We start from the raw sequence: 17,438 nt of genomic DNA, 5'->3' as shown, positions 1-17,438 counted from the left end.
AAGCAACAACATGCTGAAGCTGCATTGTGAGGACGGTTTATCGTCAGATCTCATTAAATGATGGTGGCTAAACAGAGCAACATTTGAGTCAAACATGTTACTCTCTCGGGGCGCTCATGCTAATGCCAATGCATGGCAACATGGCAAGAGCCAATGACTGTTGGGAAGAAATACGAGTATGTGTAATAATACTGAGTGCTAAAGCAGAATCCGTGTTTACTACTGCATACATCGATAACCTCCTCCCCCGCGCCCCCATCCCTGAGGTGGTTAAGTAACGGCACTGCACTCATGTGACAAAAATAAATGGAAATAACCGATTTTGTTTCTGTACGACAGCCATAAAGCTGTGATGGAGTTAGAGGGGGAGGAGTATAAAGTTTCTTGTCATTTCAAATAAAGAACGAGTCTTGTTGGTGAAGGTTAGTGTCATTCTGTGTCGGCGGCCAGGTAGAACGGTGAATGAAATCAACAAGGTGTTGATCGAGATTTGCTAAATGCCATGGGAAGTGAGGAGATGCTCACGTTTCTTGCGTTGACGTTAACCGGTCGTCAGAGCAAAAGGAGCTAACCCTTTGCCATTAACCCAAAAGGAGTTCACCATTAACCTTTCATCGGAGTTAATCATTCGCCGCCGGAGAGCCCGATATCTTCGTCAGACTCAAAAAATTAATTTGACGCTGGATTATTGGACAAATATTTATCGGGGGAGGAGAGGAGAGGCACAAACACACTAGAGAATCATTCAAGCCTGTGATTCAAGAGATTTATGAATGAAAAGATTACCGTAGCAGTAATTTTAAGTACAATTTGGCCATATTTAGATGAACACAAAGTTCAAATTCAGTAAACATTTAAGCAATTACAAGCAGGACACTTTCAAAAATTAAATACAAAAGATAAATTCAGTCTAAGAATGTCTGTGCAATAGCAGGGAAATAAATAAATGAATTTATAATAATAATAATAATAATAAAAATTTAAAATCCCGTGTTTGAAGGAAGCGGTTCAGTTTGGTATTAAAATATGAAATAGGCAAAGTCTAGAAATGAACAAAACCGTTTGGAATTACCCTTTAGAATTACCCTTTAGAATTACCCTATAAAACCCTGAAGAACTACCCTTTTGAGCCCATCAGAATTACCCTTTATAACCCATTATAATGATCCTTTAGGACCCATTAGAATTACCCTTTATAACCCATTAGAATTACCCTTTAGAACCCATTAGAAGTAACCATTCAAACCTTTCAGAATTACCCTTCAGAACCCATTAGAATTACCGGGGTGGGGGGTGGGTGGGGTGGCTGACAGGTCAAAGAGCCGCAAAAAGGAGCAATACCAGAAAATAGAGACCCCCATCCTGTCTTTGATGAGACCGTACCACGTCTGGGTGTGTGCACCTTGCTTCTTTGTGAAAAGTGTGAACCATGAGTACCATCCAATAGGGGAGAGTGGTATTCTGTTGAGCTGCGGACTAAGGCTTTGTAGGTCATGAGAAGTTCAGATTTCTTAACTTGGAAAATGAATTGGAAAAAATCTTGGGAAAAAAATACCAATTTGTAACAATGGAAGATAACCAGTCTGTTCTCTATTTTTTGAGGCCCAATTAGATACATTGTTTGCTCAGGAGACATCGTTGCTGATGGTGAGGCCCTAGAATGTTGAGGGACTGAACCACTTTCAGTGGTTGCTCCAGGAATTAGACAGGCAGGTTTGCTAGATGATCTTTCCTAAGACACAAGTTCAGAATGTAGATCGAATGACATTTTTCCACGTGTCATACCAGCAAAACATGTTTTATCCATGGGTGCTGAGAAATGATGCAGCTGTTGGCGGTCTGTTGATATGGGGTACAATATGGCATAACGTGTAAATATCTGCAAAGTGGAAAAGAGGCTTATCCCGGGCACCGAAGGGGTCACTTGTGTATATGAGAAACAAAACAGGGGCAAAGGAAACTGACTTGGACCACTCGAGCGGACACTGAAAGAGGAGACAAGTCCTATCAAAAACAAAAAAAAGAAAACTCGCAACCACCGTCATATGCTCACCAAGATGGTGTCGACACGATCCTGCTTGCTCTTCCGGAACCTGTATGCTCTAAGCGACCGAGAAATGGGCTTGCGTCCTCCAGGTCCTAATCCCAGCATATTCACAACACTCATCTCCACATGTTCCTACACAGACAGAAAAATAAATAAACAATCATCAACGTTTTAAATAGCTTTAAATAGAACGTTCTTTAACGCATTCTTTAACATTCGTATATTGACGTGGACTTTGCTCACAGCATGTTGGTGATGTAGCAGTATGGAAGCATACAGTTGTACAAAATATTGTTACGTTTGTAGGGGGTAGGCAGTGATTACTTTAGTCCAGGTAGAATTGCATAGGTAATATGCTCAGAATGTCATGTAGCCATCTTGATGCACATAAATCAGGCCGTATGTCATGTAAGCTTGCATCTTCGGCCCCATTAGAGGGGTGGGGTTTGTTAATTAGCAAGGGATTATGGGTAATTGATCCCCTATATGTAATAAACAACAACATAACAACATGCATTTTAAGGCCATTTTCCCTGCGAGAGTGGGGGTTAGCCTTGCGGTCCCCATGACAATCTTCTCCATTTTGCCCTATTGTCTGCATCTCTCTTTGTTAACCCCCTTGCCCGCATTTCTTCTTCCACCATCTTTAGCCAAGTCTTTCTCGGTCTTCCCCGTCCTCTACTTCCTTCGACATTCATTTCCATCACTCTTCTCAACCAGTCACTTTCATCCTTCCTCAACACATGACCAAACCATCTCAACCTGTTCCTCTTCACAGCATCAATCACAGGCTCTATTCCCATCATCTTTCACAATTCATAATTTGTCTTCCTCTCTCTCAACGATACTCTGCACATCCACCAAACCATTCGCATTTCCACCCTTTCCAGCCTTCGTTGCTGCTCGACGTTCATTACCCATGTCTCGCTCCCATAAATCATAACACTTCTCACACATGCAGCATACACCTTTCCCTTCAGCTTCAACGACACTCCCCTCCTCATCAGCACACCACTCAGTTCCCGAAACTTCTTCCATGCACATCTCACTCAAGCAACCGTTGTCGAGTCTGATCCACCTTCTCCATTCACCATGTCTCCGAGGTAGCAAAATGTTTTCACACCTTCCAGCTTCACGCCGTCTCCAAGATCCAACTCAACATTTCCTCCATCTGCAGCTCCCTCTGTGCACACCTTACATTTGAATGTAGCTGCCACATTGGTTAATGACCCTCTCAGACCACTACATTTTTGATGAACCCACTCGGCGCACATTGTACATTGGATGGAGTTCACTCCGACACCCTTCCTGCACACAGCACATGGCCACTTCGCAGTTCTTTCCACCTCACCACATGCTTTACCACTTGCCATCACCTTTGTCTTTCCGATATTCACCTTCAGACCTTTTGTCTCCATAGATTCCTTCCACTTGTTCATCTTTTCCTTCAGTCCATCCATACTTTCCGCAATCAACACCAGATCATCTGCATACAACAACTCCCACGGTAAACCCTCCTTTACGTTCTGAGCCAGCACCTCCATCACAGCTACAAATAGTAGTAGACTTAGTACCGACCCCTGATGCACTCCCACCTTCACCTCAAACTCACCACTGTTCCCGTCCTTTGTCCTTACAGCGGTGCGCGCTCTTTTGTACATTGCCATCACAACTCTGATCAAACATTCCTCCACTCCTAACTTCCTCAATGCCCATATCAATAATTCGGGTGGAACCCTATCGAATGCTTTCTCCAGATCAACAAACTCAAGAAACAACTTCTTCCTCTTCTCCATGTACTTCTCCTGCAACTGCCTCACAATAAAGAGCGCGTTTGTCATTCCTCTTCCTGGCATAAATCCAAACTGCATTTCGTCGATTTTCACCTTCTTCCTTATCCTCCTCTCCAACACCCTTTCCAATACCTTCATTCCATGCTCCAATAACTTTATCGCTTGGTACGAGCCACACTCCAGAGGGTCACCTTTCCCCTTGTATAGAGGGACGAGGGTACTCAGTTCCCAATCCACTGGAATGCGGCCTTCTTTCACCACCAGATTACAGATCTCTGTTATTCTCTTCACACCCCAACTTCCTGCTGCCTTCAACATATCTCCCACAACTCCCGTCGGCCCTCCCGCTTTTCTACTCTTTATTGCTTTTATCGCTTCCTCAACTTCCTTCTCAGTTATCTTCTCTGTCGGTCCTAAAACTGGGTTACTCTCTATGTTGCTATCCCATTCACATTCTCTGTATTCAACAGCATTTCCATATATCTTTTCCATCTTCCTTTAATTCCATCTGGGTCCACAACAATTTGTCCCACTTCATCCTTCAAGCAATTCACCTCCATCACATCACACCTCTCTTTCGCGATCTGCTTTGCAATCCTGAATACCGCTCTCTGATCCTCTTCCGAATCCAAGCGTTGTCCGAACATTTTCCTACATGCCTCCTGCGCCTTTGCTACCTCTTTCTTTGCAGCCATCCTGGCTGCCTTATAAGTTTCATGCTCTGCTTTTTCTGCTCCCGTACCCTTCGCCTTCTGCCATTCCTTGAACTTCTTCCTCTTCTCGTCAATCCTCTTTCCAACTTCATCATCCCACCACCATGTTTCCGAGTGCCTTGGTGGTCCTTTTGTCCATCCACATACCTCACCAACGGCTCCCAACAGACTATCTTTCATTGACATCCAACCACTTTCAAGCTCAACCACATCATCCTCTACCCTACTCAGCCTCTCTTTTAATGCCTCCCTTACTGTCACCTCTTTCAACCTCCACACCTTCATTCTCGGTTGGTACTTCACCCGCCGAGCTCTCCTCGCACCTTTCACCCTTATGTCGCAGACAACCAAGTGGTGCTGTGAAACAGCCTCCTCCCCCGGAATCACCTTTGTGTCCCGGAGGTGCCCCCTATCTCACCTACGCACCATCAGGTAGTCAACGGCTGTCGTCGACCCACCTGACGTGTATGTAACAAGCTTATTGTCCTCTTTCTGGAACTGAGTATTACAACTAAACAAATCAGCTCCATCAGCAAACTCCAAAATCCTTTCACCTTCTCCATTTCTCACACCATATCCGTAACCCCCATGGAACTCCCTCAAAACCGTCCACACTCCTTCCCACATGTCCATTTAGGTCTCCTCCTACCACAACAACTTCCTCATCTTTCACGTTTTCCATCAGCTTCTCCATCGCACACCAGAACTTGTCCTTCTCTTCATCGCTCCGACCAACCTGCGGAGCATATCCCGAGATGACGTTCACCAAGAGCTTTCCAATCATCATTTTCACCATCATCAACCTATCACTCACTCTCGTCACACTCACCACACTGTCTACAAACTCCTCAGAAAACAGGACACCAACACCATTCACGCCCTCCCGGCACCCTTGCCACACAAACTTGTATTCCTGTCCCTGCCTACCCTTCACCATTCTCACACCACTTCCCTTCCATCTCGTCTCTTGCACACAACATATGTCTACTCTTCTTCTGACCAATACTTCCACCACTTCTCCTGATCTCCCTGTCATTGTCCCTACATTCCATGTCCCAAACCTCAGAAACCGAACTCCACTTCGGGCTGTACCCTGCCCATATGTCGTTGTAATTGTCATGGTTCTCTTTTTGAGGCAATGTTTTTATGGGCGGATGCCCTTCCTGACGCCAACCCTCTTAGTCGCCTCCTACGACACGCAGGGATACGGTGTACCTATTCTAAACCAGGGTACACATTTAAATGTTTAAAACATGGAAATTCTGGGGGGGCAGAGTGGGGGTGGCGTCAGCACCACGGCTGCGGGGACCCAATCAGCACCACACCACGTCAGCCAGGTCAGCACCACACCACGTCTGCCCGGGCCGGGCATCGCACCAAGTCGGCCCGGTCAGCACCACACCACGTCGGCCCTGTCAGCACCACACGTCGGCCCGGTCAGCACCACACCACGTCGGCCCGGTCAGCACCACACCACGTCGGCCCGGTCAGCACCACACCACGTCGGCCAGGTCAGCACCACACCACGTCTGCCCGGTCAGCATCGCACCAAGTCGGCCCGGTCAGCACCACACCACGTCGGCCCTGTCAGCACCACACGTCAGCCCGGTCAGCACCACACCACAGCAGCCCGGTCAGCACCACACCACGGTGGCCCGGTCAGCACCACACCACGGTGGGCCGGTCTGCACCACACCATGTCGGCCGGGTCAGCACCACACCATGTCGGCCCGGTCAGCACCACACCACGTCAGCCTGGAGCCTGGCGTGAAGTCCAAGGACATCAACACGTCATCCGAAAACAGCTCGGTTTGGTGCGATCCACTCGGTCAATGGCGCGAACCAGGCCCCGACACGCCTTTGCTCGCTCGGCCCTGATGAAGGCCTCGCTGGGTGTTTTCCAAACAGGGGTAAAATCGCCCAAGCCGCGCTGGATTTCGGCGGCGGAAGCAGCCACTAAGCGACGATATTCGGTCGGGCTGTACGATTCACTGTACGCTGTACGATTAGGTCGGGCTTTTTCACGTTGTCCGCGCTCTTCAATCTTCATCCGGATAGTCAAGCCCGGTCAGCACCACACCACGTCGGCCCGGTCAGCACCACACCACGTCGGCCCGGTCAGCACCACACCACGTCGGCCCGGTCAGCACCACACCACGTCGGTCCGGTCAGCACCACACCACGGTGGCCCGTTCAGCACCACACCACGTCGGCCCGGTCAGCACCACACCCTTGGAAAGGACTTCGATGCTGTGGAGAGATCGAAGCAAGCCTCCTCGCTCGAGGGACCGGAACCGGAAGTTGTCAGGACTGGAATATTACATATAGGATCCCCTATATGTAATGGCCTCTGTTATTTTTTTCCCTCTGTTCCTTATGACACCAGCAACACACAAACATAGTAAAGAAATCGCCCATTTATGACACTAAATAAAAACCAACCGGAAACAGGACATTGAGCACTACCGCGGATAACATCGACCTGGTGAGCAAACAGGCACAAAAGGTCCGTGAGGCCACGCTCCGAAGAGCAGTGATTGGTCCGGGATTTGATTGATGCAAGGGCTGGCAAGATGGGACTCACTGATAGGAGCGGACACGGGGATGTCGTGGGATGGCGTCAGAACCTAGAGGACAAAACAATTAGAGCGGCGGACATTTTCTCTCTCGGGTTCGGGATCTGGTGGTGAAGTCGTGTCCCGACATTGCTCTTCTTCTTTGTTTCTCGAGTCCTGGCTTTTGACAACTAACGGTTGAGGCTCTGGACTTCCTCGCATCGTCTGGCTGTGGTGGTGGTGAACAAGATCGTGAGGATAAGCGCGGCTGGAAGATAGAGTTGCGTGCCAAGGCGTACTGTGCGCCAACGAGCACGTTTTTGCGTGCAGGGACGTAGAGGCCTCAGACGATCTTTGATGATTCCTGATGGGGTTCAAGAGCAACTCGGAGCTAAGTCCCCACAATAAATAACACTTTTATTTTCGTTATTTTATACTTCCCTTTGTCCGTATTCAAGTCTGGATGTGGGATGTCCCATTTAGGAATCATAGTTTTTATCGTGTATTATTTTGTGACCGGCATTTCCTTTAATAAAGCGGGTATTTTTGTACATTTTAATTCTGTGTCGGGTTTGTGTTGATTATTGCAGGGTCAAAGACGTCGGGTGGACCCGTGCAGGTAAGTGCTCATGGCCTCTCCCCCACTTGCTCCCCACGCGTATAACGAAGGTCCGCCATTGAATTGAACACCTCGGAGTTAAAGCTCGTTTGTCCATTTTTGTCGCCCTGTGCGGTGTTCACCAGAGGGCAGGCGCACGACAATATGTAGGATTTTAGTTAAGGAGGGATAATAAAAGTGGAGCCTGAACAGAGAAAGAGTTTGGCAGAGTCGATTTGCCACATATATCGACTGGTTACAAGTTTGCCACAAAACAACAACTCGAATGAAATTAATCTGGGGGGCAGGAACACCTACTTTGAAGTCGTTGAATTGTCCAATTTCCTGATCAAAACCACGTGAGTAACAATGTGGAGATTGCCACCTGCTCCAGGTAGACACAGGGAGTGGTGCAGAGCTGTTGGTCAGCATGGACACAGCATGCGTGGTCAGGTCAAACACCAGCTGTGGTGGAGAAGCATGGTAATGATTAGTTACGGCCTTGCCACGTTCAAAGCAAGGAAATTGCAGCTGAAGGAAGGAAAGGAGATTTGAAAATGATGAAAACATAAGATAGAAAGAATAAAAACAGCATCAACTGGGACCATACCTTACATATTACATACATATATGGAATGAAGGGGAGGGTTATTTTAAGAACACAGAGAAAAGGGGGACAAAAGAGTGGAGGGGAAGGAGAGAAGAAAATGTTAAGTGGGGGATGTGGGGAATTATGAGCAGAAGTGCTTGTGTTGAAAGATGAAGAAGAGGAGTGAGAAGGGAATGCATGGGTAAAAGGAAGTGGTTGGGGAGGAGGAGGAGGAGGCTGGGAGCAATATGTTAAATCATTGTGGTGAATCAATATGTGGATGAACTTTGTAAAACAATGCTTGGAAAAAATATACATTTGGAGAAGAAGAATATCAACCAAGACAACCCAGCACCTTTTTGACAGGACCCCTTGACCCTTGGCCCCTTGACAACATGATTGTGCCTTCGTATTTTGCATTTTTCTCATTTAATAATAAGAAGGAATAAAAAATACCTTTTTGTAAGCCCTTTTCTCATCAACCTTAGTTCTGCATTCAGAAGATGACCCTTCACTATCCGTGGCTCCTTCTTCGACTGGACTTTCGCAAACCGGTTGTTGAGATGGCGTCTCACACTGACCAGATTGAAGCAGTGCTGCTTTAACAAGCTGCAACACCTCGTCTGCTGTGTGTGGGACACAGAGCTGTATCTGCGAGTGCTCATCGTGATGAATAAATGCTCCCCAATCACGTGAAGGCCTCTTTCTTGGGCTCAGCCAAACCTCCTCAATGCCATCCTCTTCCTCATCTTCTTCCTCTTCATTTCTTTTCAATTCTTCCATCTCCAATGCCACTTCTTCTTCCTCAAGTTCTCCTGCTTCATCCTCGCTTTCCACTTCTTCTGGCACCTCATGTGTGTTGTACTTGATCCGAGCAACTGCTTCGTCCACAGGGCGTGCTCCAAATACGGGACTAGCCTGAAAAATTCGCATTTCGAGAAACAAAGAGAAGAGTGGTGAGTTGAGAAAAATAAAATTATAGGAAATAAAAGGGAGGGTTGGATAAGACAAAAGGGAAAAGGAAAAAGTTTAAGCAGAAAGGAGGATAGGCAGCAGAAATGTGGATGTGGAGAAGGGATGGGTAACAGTGTCGTCAAAGGGCCTTAAGGGAAGGAAGTCTGATCAAAACGAGCCATCTTTACTTTTCATTACCGACATCCACAATAAGGTCAAATTACTATTGACAACTTAATGTTCCAAACTTTTATTGCACATAAGGTATATGCTCGTATAAGAGCAACAAGGCAGAAGATAGGTTAGCGCACTGACAATGGTGAGGAAGAGATCAGGCAAATGCAGAACAACCAAGGGAGGAGGAAGTCCTTCCCAATTACAGAAACAGGCAAGAAGAGTGGGCCCAATCTTCCCCAATTAGAGAAGATTTTACTCTCAATTTGCATGGTTTACACTTAAAGCTTAATTGTAGCAATCAGATAAGTGGACAATAAATACCAAGAAAGCTCAGTGCTCTGAGAAAAGAAAGCACCAGGACCAGTCGTTTCTTTAACACAATACATTTTGTAAAATGTATATGCATCCAAAATAGCATTTTATGGGTCCCACATCACCGGAAGCTTTGACAAACAATGACTTTTAAATCGTGATTTATAAACACCAGTAAGAATTGCACTGCTCCATCAAGCTACCTCTGAAAAGCGAGGTGAGGTTTCTTACCGGTCGCTCAGCATGATCGTGGCAGCATTCACCTTCCTCTCCTGAAAGAAAAGCCAGCGATGCACTCAGCCGTACAAGGTCTTCAGTCCGTCGGCACAGTTGAGAACTCTTCGTTTTTAGGGTAATAGGCCTTCTGCCATCTCTGCATTTCAGCAAATCATTTTCATCGATACATTTTTCCCAAAAACCTCTCATCTCCTGGAACGTGCAAATCGTCTCATCGAGGATGTCATCAACCAAGGAATCCACAAAGCTGTTCAAGTTACTGCCACATCTTTCCTTCCAAATCTCCCCAATGTCTGCAGCCTCACAAAGCTGAGGATGCTTCTGGGTAGATATGTGAGACATCAGAGATTTGAGCATCGGGGTATGCTTTTCAAAAGATATTGAGGCACTCTCAACATTACTCATGAGTTTTGGCTTACAGATACTGTTCATGGCACAAATGGCATCTCTAACTGCTGCAGTTGTTAGATCATCCGCAATATTTCCAGCCAGTTCCTCTCTCTGTTCTGCAATGCGTATCGCTTGTTCACAAACATCCATCATATCTATTTGCATTCCAAGAGGGAAAGATGAACCAAATATGTCCTCTGTGCTTTTATGAGTTCCCACAACGTCTTGCTTAAAATCAACAATGTCAAATGCACAATGAACAGGCCCAGGGATGGGGCCCTCTGCTGCAAACATTTCAACTGCTTGTGCAGACTCTGAAATTATCCTGTCTAGCTCTGCTGTACTCACACCTGATGCAATAGATGGAGCATCCAACAAAGATTCATCCTCAATGCTCTGCTTATAGTTGTAACAAAGAGGGAAGCCACTTGAGACCTTCTCCTGTCCTTGAATGCAAGGAAAATCAAGCACACGATCGTCATCCAGAAATCCCTCTGCAACATGCTCTTCTAATGGAGATTTTTGCTGAATTGAAGAAACTTTAATGCAAGAGGAAGGCTCTGTCGCTTGGAAATTCACAGGTTCAACACCCACTGTGGCAGTTTGTGAAACCATGACCCTAACCTGGTCGAGATTTGCGTTGGTTTGCAACAGGTGTTCAATACGCTCTGGCAACACAAATACGCCATGGCCATCTGGGCAGGAGAAGTAGCGAACCCCTGCATAAGAGCCATTGCCGTTTCCCTCGTGTTTATCCAATTCTACACCAACCCAGACACCTGGGTCAAAGCGCGTGAAACCGACAAAACGCAGCGTTCCTATATATTCTCCGCTTACGAGGACACGGTCATTCATGCAAAACCCAGGTAAAATCTCACCAACGTTGGGGCTTTGGCACAACAAATGTGAAGATATAGGCAAGTTCTCCATATTATCTGAGCCTTGTTTGTTTTTGAGCTTCACTGCATCATCTTTGGTCTCGTATTGATGCTCAGCATTTTTAATGTCCTCATCTTTTCGAGCATTTTGATATTCTTCATGCAGGCCCTCCTGAAAACCTCCTTCCTGTCTGACCTGCACTGACTTCTTCCTTTCTTTATCATAATGCAAGGTATTCTTCTTGTCGTCCTCAGAATTATCCTGCTCTTCCTTCCTGCTGTCTTTCCGAATGTCTGCGTCTGCTCTAAGGTCCAAATAACCACTTGTTTCCTTGTTCATCTCCGGTGTTGATTCAAGAAGCGATTGCTTGATTGACGGGTCGCTCGTGTCAGGTTGAAGACCTATCACTTTTTCATTTTCCATGTCTACACAATGTGATAATACCTGCCTTGATATCTCATCAAAAAGGTTTCCCCAGGTGTCAATGGAGGACTGTCTAAGCAATAGATGCTGTTGATGATTTCCCTGAAAAGAGCTGTTTGGGCTGGTTACATCCAAGCATGTTTCTGCTGCTTCAATGTCATCTTCACAATTGTCCAACTTAAGAAAACCTTTACATGTGACATTGTCTGATGCTTGACTGTGCACAGACTGTTTGAGATGATATGGGCTGTCTTTTGGTGAACATTCTGTAACTTCATGCATTGGATAGTGGCTGTCCACAGTCAAATCATTCAAGTCCTTTTTTTCCATTTTGAAGAATGATGCATCCGCAGAAATAACAAAATTGTGTGGGTTCCTGAATGCCAAAGACACCTGCGATCCATCCTGCGTGGATGAATCCTTTAAGTAATGGAATGACTCCAACTCTTCTTCAACTGTGCTGGCAAAGCTTCCTTCTGATGGAGAGCTCACTGATAGCTGGCTCAGAGCTTCATTGCTTACAGGGTGATCTTGTTTTGGTGCTTGGGGACCTGTATGAATTCCAAATCAGAAACAAACAAAGTCAATAATCAAAGGAATGAACAATTACGTTGTTAATCATGATAAATCAATGATGACTTCCTCAAATATGTGAATATTTTTCATTCTTCCAATCATTTGTCTCAAATATTTCTTAAATTGTTTAAAAAAATATTCTCCTGTATTTAAATAACAACTAGGGCATGCCCGTACTATATATATGCCCGTACTATATATCTATCTAAAATTATATCCCCCCCCTCTATTTACATGAAATGGTTTGGTCCATTCGCAACGCCAAAGCGAACGGCGAACGGCTTGCGAGTACAGTGACAATCCCCCCCCCCTCTATTTACATGAAATGGTTTCGTCCATTCGCAACGACCACAGAACCCCCCCCTCTATTTACATGGAATGGTTTGGTCCATTCGCAACGCCGGCACACGCGATCGTTCGCTGCTCTCTGATTGGTTGAATCGTTTTTTGGACATAGCTCGGTAAGTAATTGTCCGATTAATATGAAACCTTGAAAAGGCACATCCTCGGGTCCCCAGCAATATACCTGGCAAGTTAAAAGTATATCGGACCCGTGGTTGTCGAGAAACAGCGGTCACAGACAGACAAACGTACAAACGTACAAACGTACAGACAGAGATTACTGGAATTATAGATAGATACCTGTCTCAAAGGACGAACCCAGGTTTGTTGAAAGTCTTTCACTTTCTGTGTCAATCTTGCTTGCAGAATGACTGGACTGATCCCTGTCTGACATCAGCCTGGTTTGGGACGATGGAGTTTTAATCTTGGGTTTTGTTCCTCGAACAACATCCAAGTCAGAGTTCAGCTCGGCCTGAGCGCGGCTGATGAACTTATCGTAGGCCTGGAAGTGAAATTGTTCATACACACGAGCCAATAACTCTGCACACAATTTCATGCTCAGACCCAGGTAAGTTACATGGAAATTAGTAAAGCCTTTCATAAAACATTAAAACAGGGTGTTCCAAAAAGACCCGGACAACTTTGGTTGTTAATATACCGGTATTTAAAACCACAAATGATACAACAATACCCTTTGGTTTATATGATACAGAAACTCGCTGTGATTCGAGAATGAAGATCCTGCAGGTTTGCCACTTTGGTGTTACAGACAGCATCTTTGACAAACCCACACAGAAAAAAATCAAGGGGGGGTGGGGGGGGGAGGGGGTATGTCTGGTGATCGTGGGAGCCATGCGGTTGGTCTGTTTTGGCTAATCCAGCGACCTGGAAAATTTCCAATCAGGACGGCTCAAACGACTAAGGCCCAATGAGGGGGAGCGCCGTCCTGTTTAAAAATGATATCTGGTTGCAGGTCTTCAATCTGTGGGAAGGTGAATCCTTCCCACATGTTTAAGGAAATTGTTGAGGTCACTGTATCCTTCGGAAAAAAAACAAAATGGACCCACCAAGCAGTCAAGGAAAAGGCCACACCACACAGTGACCTTTGGACTGCCACGTATGTGTTCATTGACCACTGAGATTTCAGAGCCCAAATCCTCACATTCTACCGGTTGACCTTCCCTGATATATGAAAGAAAGATTCGTCTGTGAGCATGACCTTTTTCAGGTAATCTTCATCATCCTCCATGCGACTGAGAATTCCCAAGGCAAACACCTTGCGTTTGTGTCTGTCATTTGGTTTGAGTTCCTGCAGAATCTGCACCTTATAGGCATAAAGCTTTAGTCTTGTATGCAAAATCCTGTGGACGGTGGTGGTTGGTAGTCCCAGTTCTCTGGATGTGCGTCAAATTGATTTTCTGGAACTCTGTTGAAATGATTCACGCACTCCAATGTCTGCTGCACTTGTGCTTGGTCGACTGGTACTTTTCTGTTTCTGACCAACTCCAATCTCAAACTTCTTGTTCCACTCTGATACGAGTGTGCGATGGCGAGTTTCTTCCATATATTGTACAGAAATTACATGTACTTGTGTGTCGGAACTTGTATCTCGTTTCGATGAACCATTCGACACATTGAGCTTTCCCTTGTGCAGTCGCCATTTTCTTTTACATTAAACCACCAGATCTGTAAATAAAAAAAACTTAATGAGTTTCTATATCATATGAAACAAAGGGCATCATTGGATCATTAGTTACTAAATACAGACTTGGCATTTAATATGGAATTTTTTTTTTTTCTTGACTTGGGTTTACTTTCTGAACTCAGTATATCAATCTGGTGAGTTTCTTTTACGCTTCGGTGATTTCTTTGTTGAAAGAACCATGTCACTGATTGTCTTTCGCAGCAAGAATTCAATAACAGGATAATATCACAGGTGGCGTGACAAAATGTAAGGACAGGTACATTTGACGATTGGCTTCACAATCGGGTATATAAGGGTTGTTGCATTCTGTATTAGTGGAAAACAACTGCTGCACATCTACAAAGGTTATTGCCGCTTCCTCTGGAGATGGTCCGTCAACTCGACAATGCCGTTTGTCATGGAGTGGTGGCTTTACGAAATTCCGGCATGAAACAGCGTGCTATTGCTCGGCAGTATGGCATCACTCAAGGTCAGGTGTCAAAGATCCTGAAACGAAATGCTCAGAGGGGTGTCCCTACTCCAATACCGAGGCCAGGACGTCCCCGCAGAACCATAAGGAGAGATGATCGCCAGCTGCACCGGTTAGTCTGCAATGGCCGTACCAAGTCAGCTAATCGGCTTCGGGCTGAGTGGCAGCAACTGACAAATGTGCCTGTATCCAGAAGGCGTCAACCAACGACTGGTTCAAGCAGGCTATCGTGCCAGGCGTCCCCTGAGAAAGCCACACCTGACCAGACGACACAGCCAGCGCCGATTGCAGTGGGTCAGAGAGCACCGTCAATGGTAGCCAGGACACTGGAATCATGTGACCTTCAGTGACGAGTCTAGATTTCTGGTCTATCGTCAAGATGGCCTCAACCGAGTGCGCAGACAAGTGCATGAAGCCTAGAACGAAGATTGTATTGTGCCAAGAGTCCAAGCTGGAGGTGGTGGGGTGACCGTTTGGGCTGCTTTTCATGCAGGGGGCAAAACTGACCTGGTTGTTCTGAATGGAAACCTGAACCAGTTCAAGTACAGGGCCATTCTGGAAGAAACATTGCTTCCATTTGCTCGTGCAGCCTTTCGAGGAAACTTTGTCTTCCAAGATGACAATGCACGGCCTCATCGTGCTCGCATGATCCAACACTTTCTTGCTGACCGTGGTGTCGAGCATATGGAGTGGCCTGCCATGTCCCCGGATATGAATCCGACAGAGAACTTGTGGGCAGAATTAACGCGTCAAATCGACAACTTGGACCAGCAGCCTACCTCTGTGCGTGAATTGCAGCAGGCTATTGTCACTGCATGGCAAGCGATTCCTGACCAAACCTTGGCAAATCTCGTTAACAGCATGCCTCGACGTGTACGTGCTCTCCTGAATGCTCGTGGGGGTTACACGAAGTACTGAACTGTAATTTTACTGTCCGTAATCCCAGTCATAATTTAACTTTTGCTTTTGTTGAAATTTTTTTTGGCTAATGTGCAAAATAAAGAGATACTTCTGGAAAACGTACAGAAGTTTAACACAGTACTGTCCGTGAATTGAGTTCGATATCAGTTTACATCACTTTCAAGGATCAATTTATTTGCTTCAAAATGTCAAGTGTGGTTTTTGTTTCTTTTAAAGGTCACATTAACAAAATCTAGAATAATTTCAACATAATTCTAATGAACTTTTGGTTCTAAGTCATCTTGAAAAGTAAGTTCACCCCCACAAAAAAAAAATTCCATATTAAATGCCAAGTCTGTATAGAAACAAGCAAAGTTGTCCAGATCTTTTTGGAGCACCCTGTAGTTGTGAGAACAAAGACTTATTCCAGAAATGTTTAAAAACATATTTTTTACATTGATCCAATGCTCATGGAAGAGCTTGCACGTAAACCATGTGCAAGACAGACATGAGGAGATGTTGGTGTGCTTCAACAACAATCAGGACATCAGCAGACAATAAACAAATGAAACATCACTCAGAGCGACACTTGGCAAAAGAGAACAAAGTAGAATGGCACTTGGTAGAGCATCCCTTTGACCTCACAAATAAATTGGTGGTTGAATTATGTGACCTGATATGCAAATTGCCTTCAAATTTTAAGTTAATCGGATGAAAATTGACAATCTTAGAAATTTGGCCTTTGTTGACCTTTTGGCCTATCCTGATCTTAAATATAGTTGGTGGTTGAATCCAGTTCACTGATATGAAAATCCTATTCAAATTTCAAGTCAATCGGATGAAAATTGAGGATTTTAGAAATCTGAAAAAAGGTGGTTGACCTTTGGCCTATGTTGATCTCAAAAATAGTTGGTGGTTGAATTATATTAGCTGATATGAAAATACTATTGAAATTTCAAGTCAATCATAAAAATTGAGGATTTTAGAAATTTGAAAAAAGGTGGTTGACCTTAGGCCTATGTTGATCTCAAAAATAGTTGGTGGTTGAATTCTGTTAGCTGATATGAAAATTCTATTGAAATTTCAAGTCGATCATAAAAATTGAGGATTTTAGAAATTTGAAGAAAAGTGGTTGACTTTTGGTCTATGTTGACATTTTGACCTAAAAATAAATAGGATTCTGTCGGACCACCAACTCCACCATTTGGTGGAGTTTCGTGAAGATCGGTTTAAAATTGTGACCTGTAGGCAAGTATAAGTGAGTGGACAGACAAACCCACAAACCGGAGTGATCAACATACTTGTCCAAAAATATTTTTTTCCCACCAAGTAACAAATTAGCACAGTACAGTATATGGGATTTGAACCCGAGTTCCGAGCTTGATGAGCTATTAGTTCAGGTAGGTAATGCTAAACAGGCCAATCCAACAGAATTTGGATTACACAAGGAATATAAATTTCAACGTAAAATAATTCCCCTCGCCAATCTTGTTTTATAGATCATTTGTCAATTATTATCCTGTGGGAGCAATTTCATTTGAACAATGCTTTGGAAACAAAATAGAAATCCCATCCAATATAGATCAATACAGATTAGGCCAAGTAAAATAAATTATTAGTTTCTCGCCCCCGCCCGCTTCCTTTTTGACGCCCGCCTCCTTTCTTTTGATATCTACAATTTGCTCTCCAGATAAATAAATAAAAAAAAATAAAAAAACCACACAGAACAACAACCCGACTCATTCGGTGCTTCCAAAGCAGCATGATTCACTGAAAAAC

At 44.9% G+C, this 17,438-nt stretch overlaps 1 protein-coding gene across 7 annotated transcripts in view; it reads right to left on the bottom strand.

Moving 5' to 3' along the window:
- LOC137438952 (centrosome-associated protein 350) overlaps nt 1–17,438 on the bottom strand; it is a 143,759-nt gene that overhangs the window by 3,917 nt on the left and 122,404 nt on the right. For all 7 annotated transcript variants that reach the window (XM_068134449.2, XM_068134453.2, XM_078767537.1 and 4 more), the window contains 5 exons: nt 12,886–13,087; nt 9,970–12,218; nt 8,752–9,213; nt 8,025–8,171; nt 2,054–2,179 (listed from right to left, as the gene is read on the bottom strand). In XM_068134449.2, coding sequence (XP_067990550.2) covers nt 2,054–2,179; nt 8,025–8,171; nt 8,752–9,213; nt 9,970–12,218; nt 12,886–13,087 — 3,186 coding nt within the window. The remainder of the gene's footprint in view (nt 1–2,053; nt 2,180–8,024; nt 8,172–8,751; nt 9,214–9,969; nt 12,219–12,885; nt 13,088–17,438) is intronic.

The sequence above is a fragment of the Myxine glutinosa genome, chromosome 13 (genome assembly GCF_964187855.1).
Source record: "Myxine glutinosa chromosome 13, kmMyxGlut1.1, whole genome shotgun sequence".
In the NCBI taxonomy this organism is placed as follows: domain Eukaryota; kingdom Metazoa; phylum Chordata; class Myxini; order Myxiniformes; family Myxinidae; genus Myxine; species Myxine glutinosa.
Note: the sequence above shows the minus strand (reverse complement) of the source record. Positions and strands in the feature narration are given on the sequence as shown.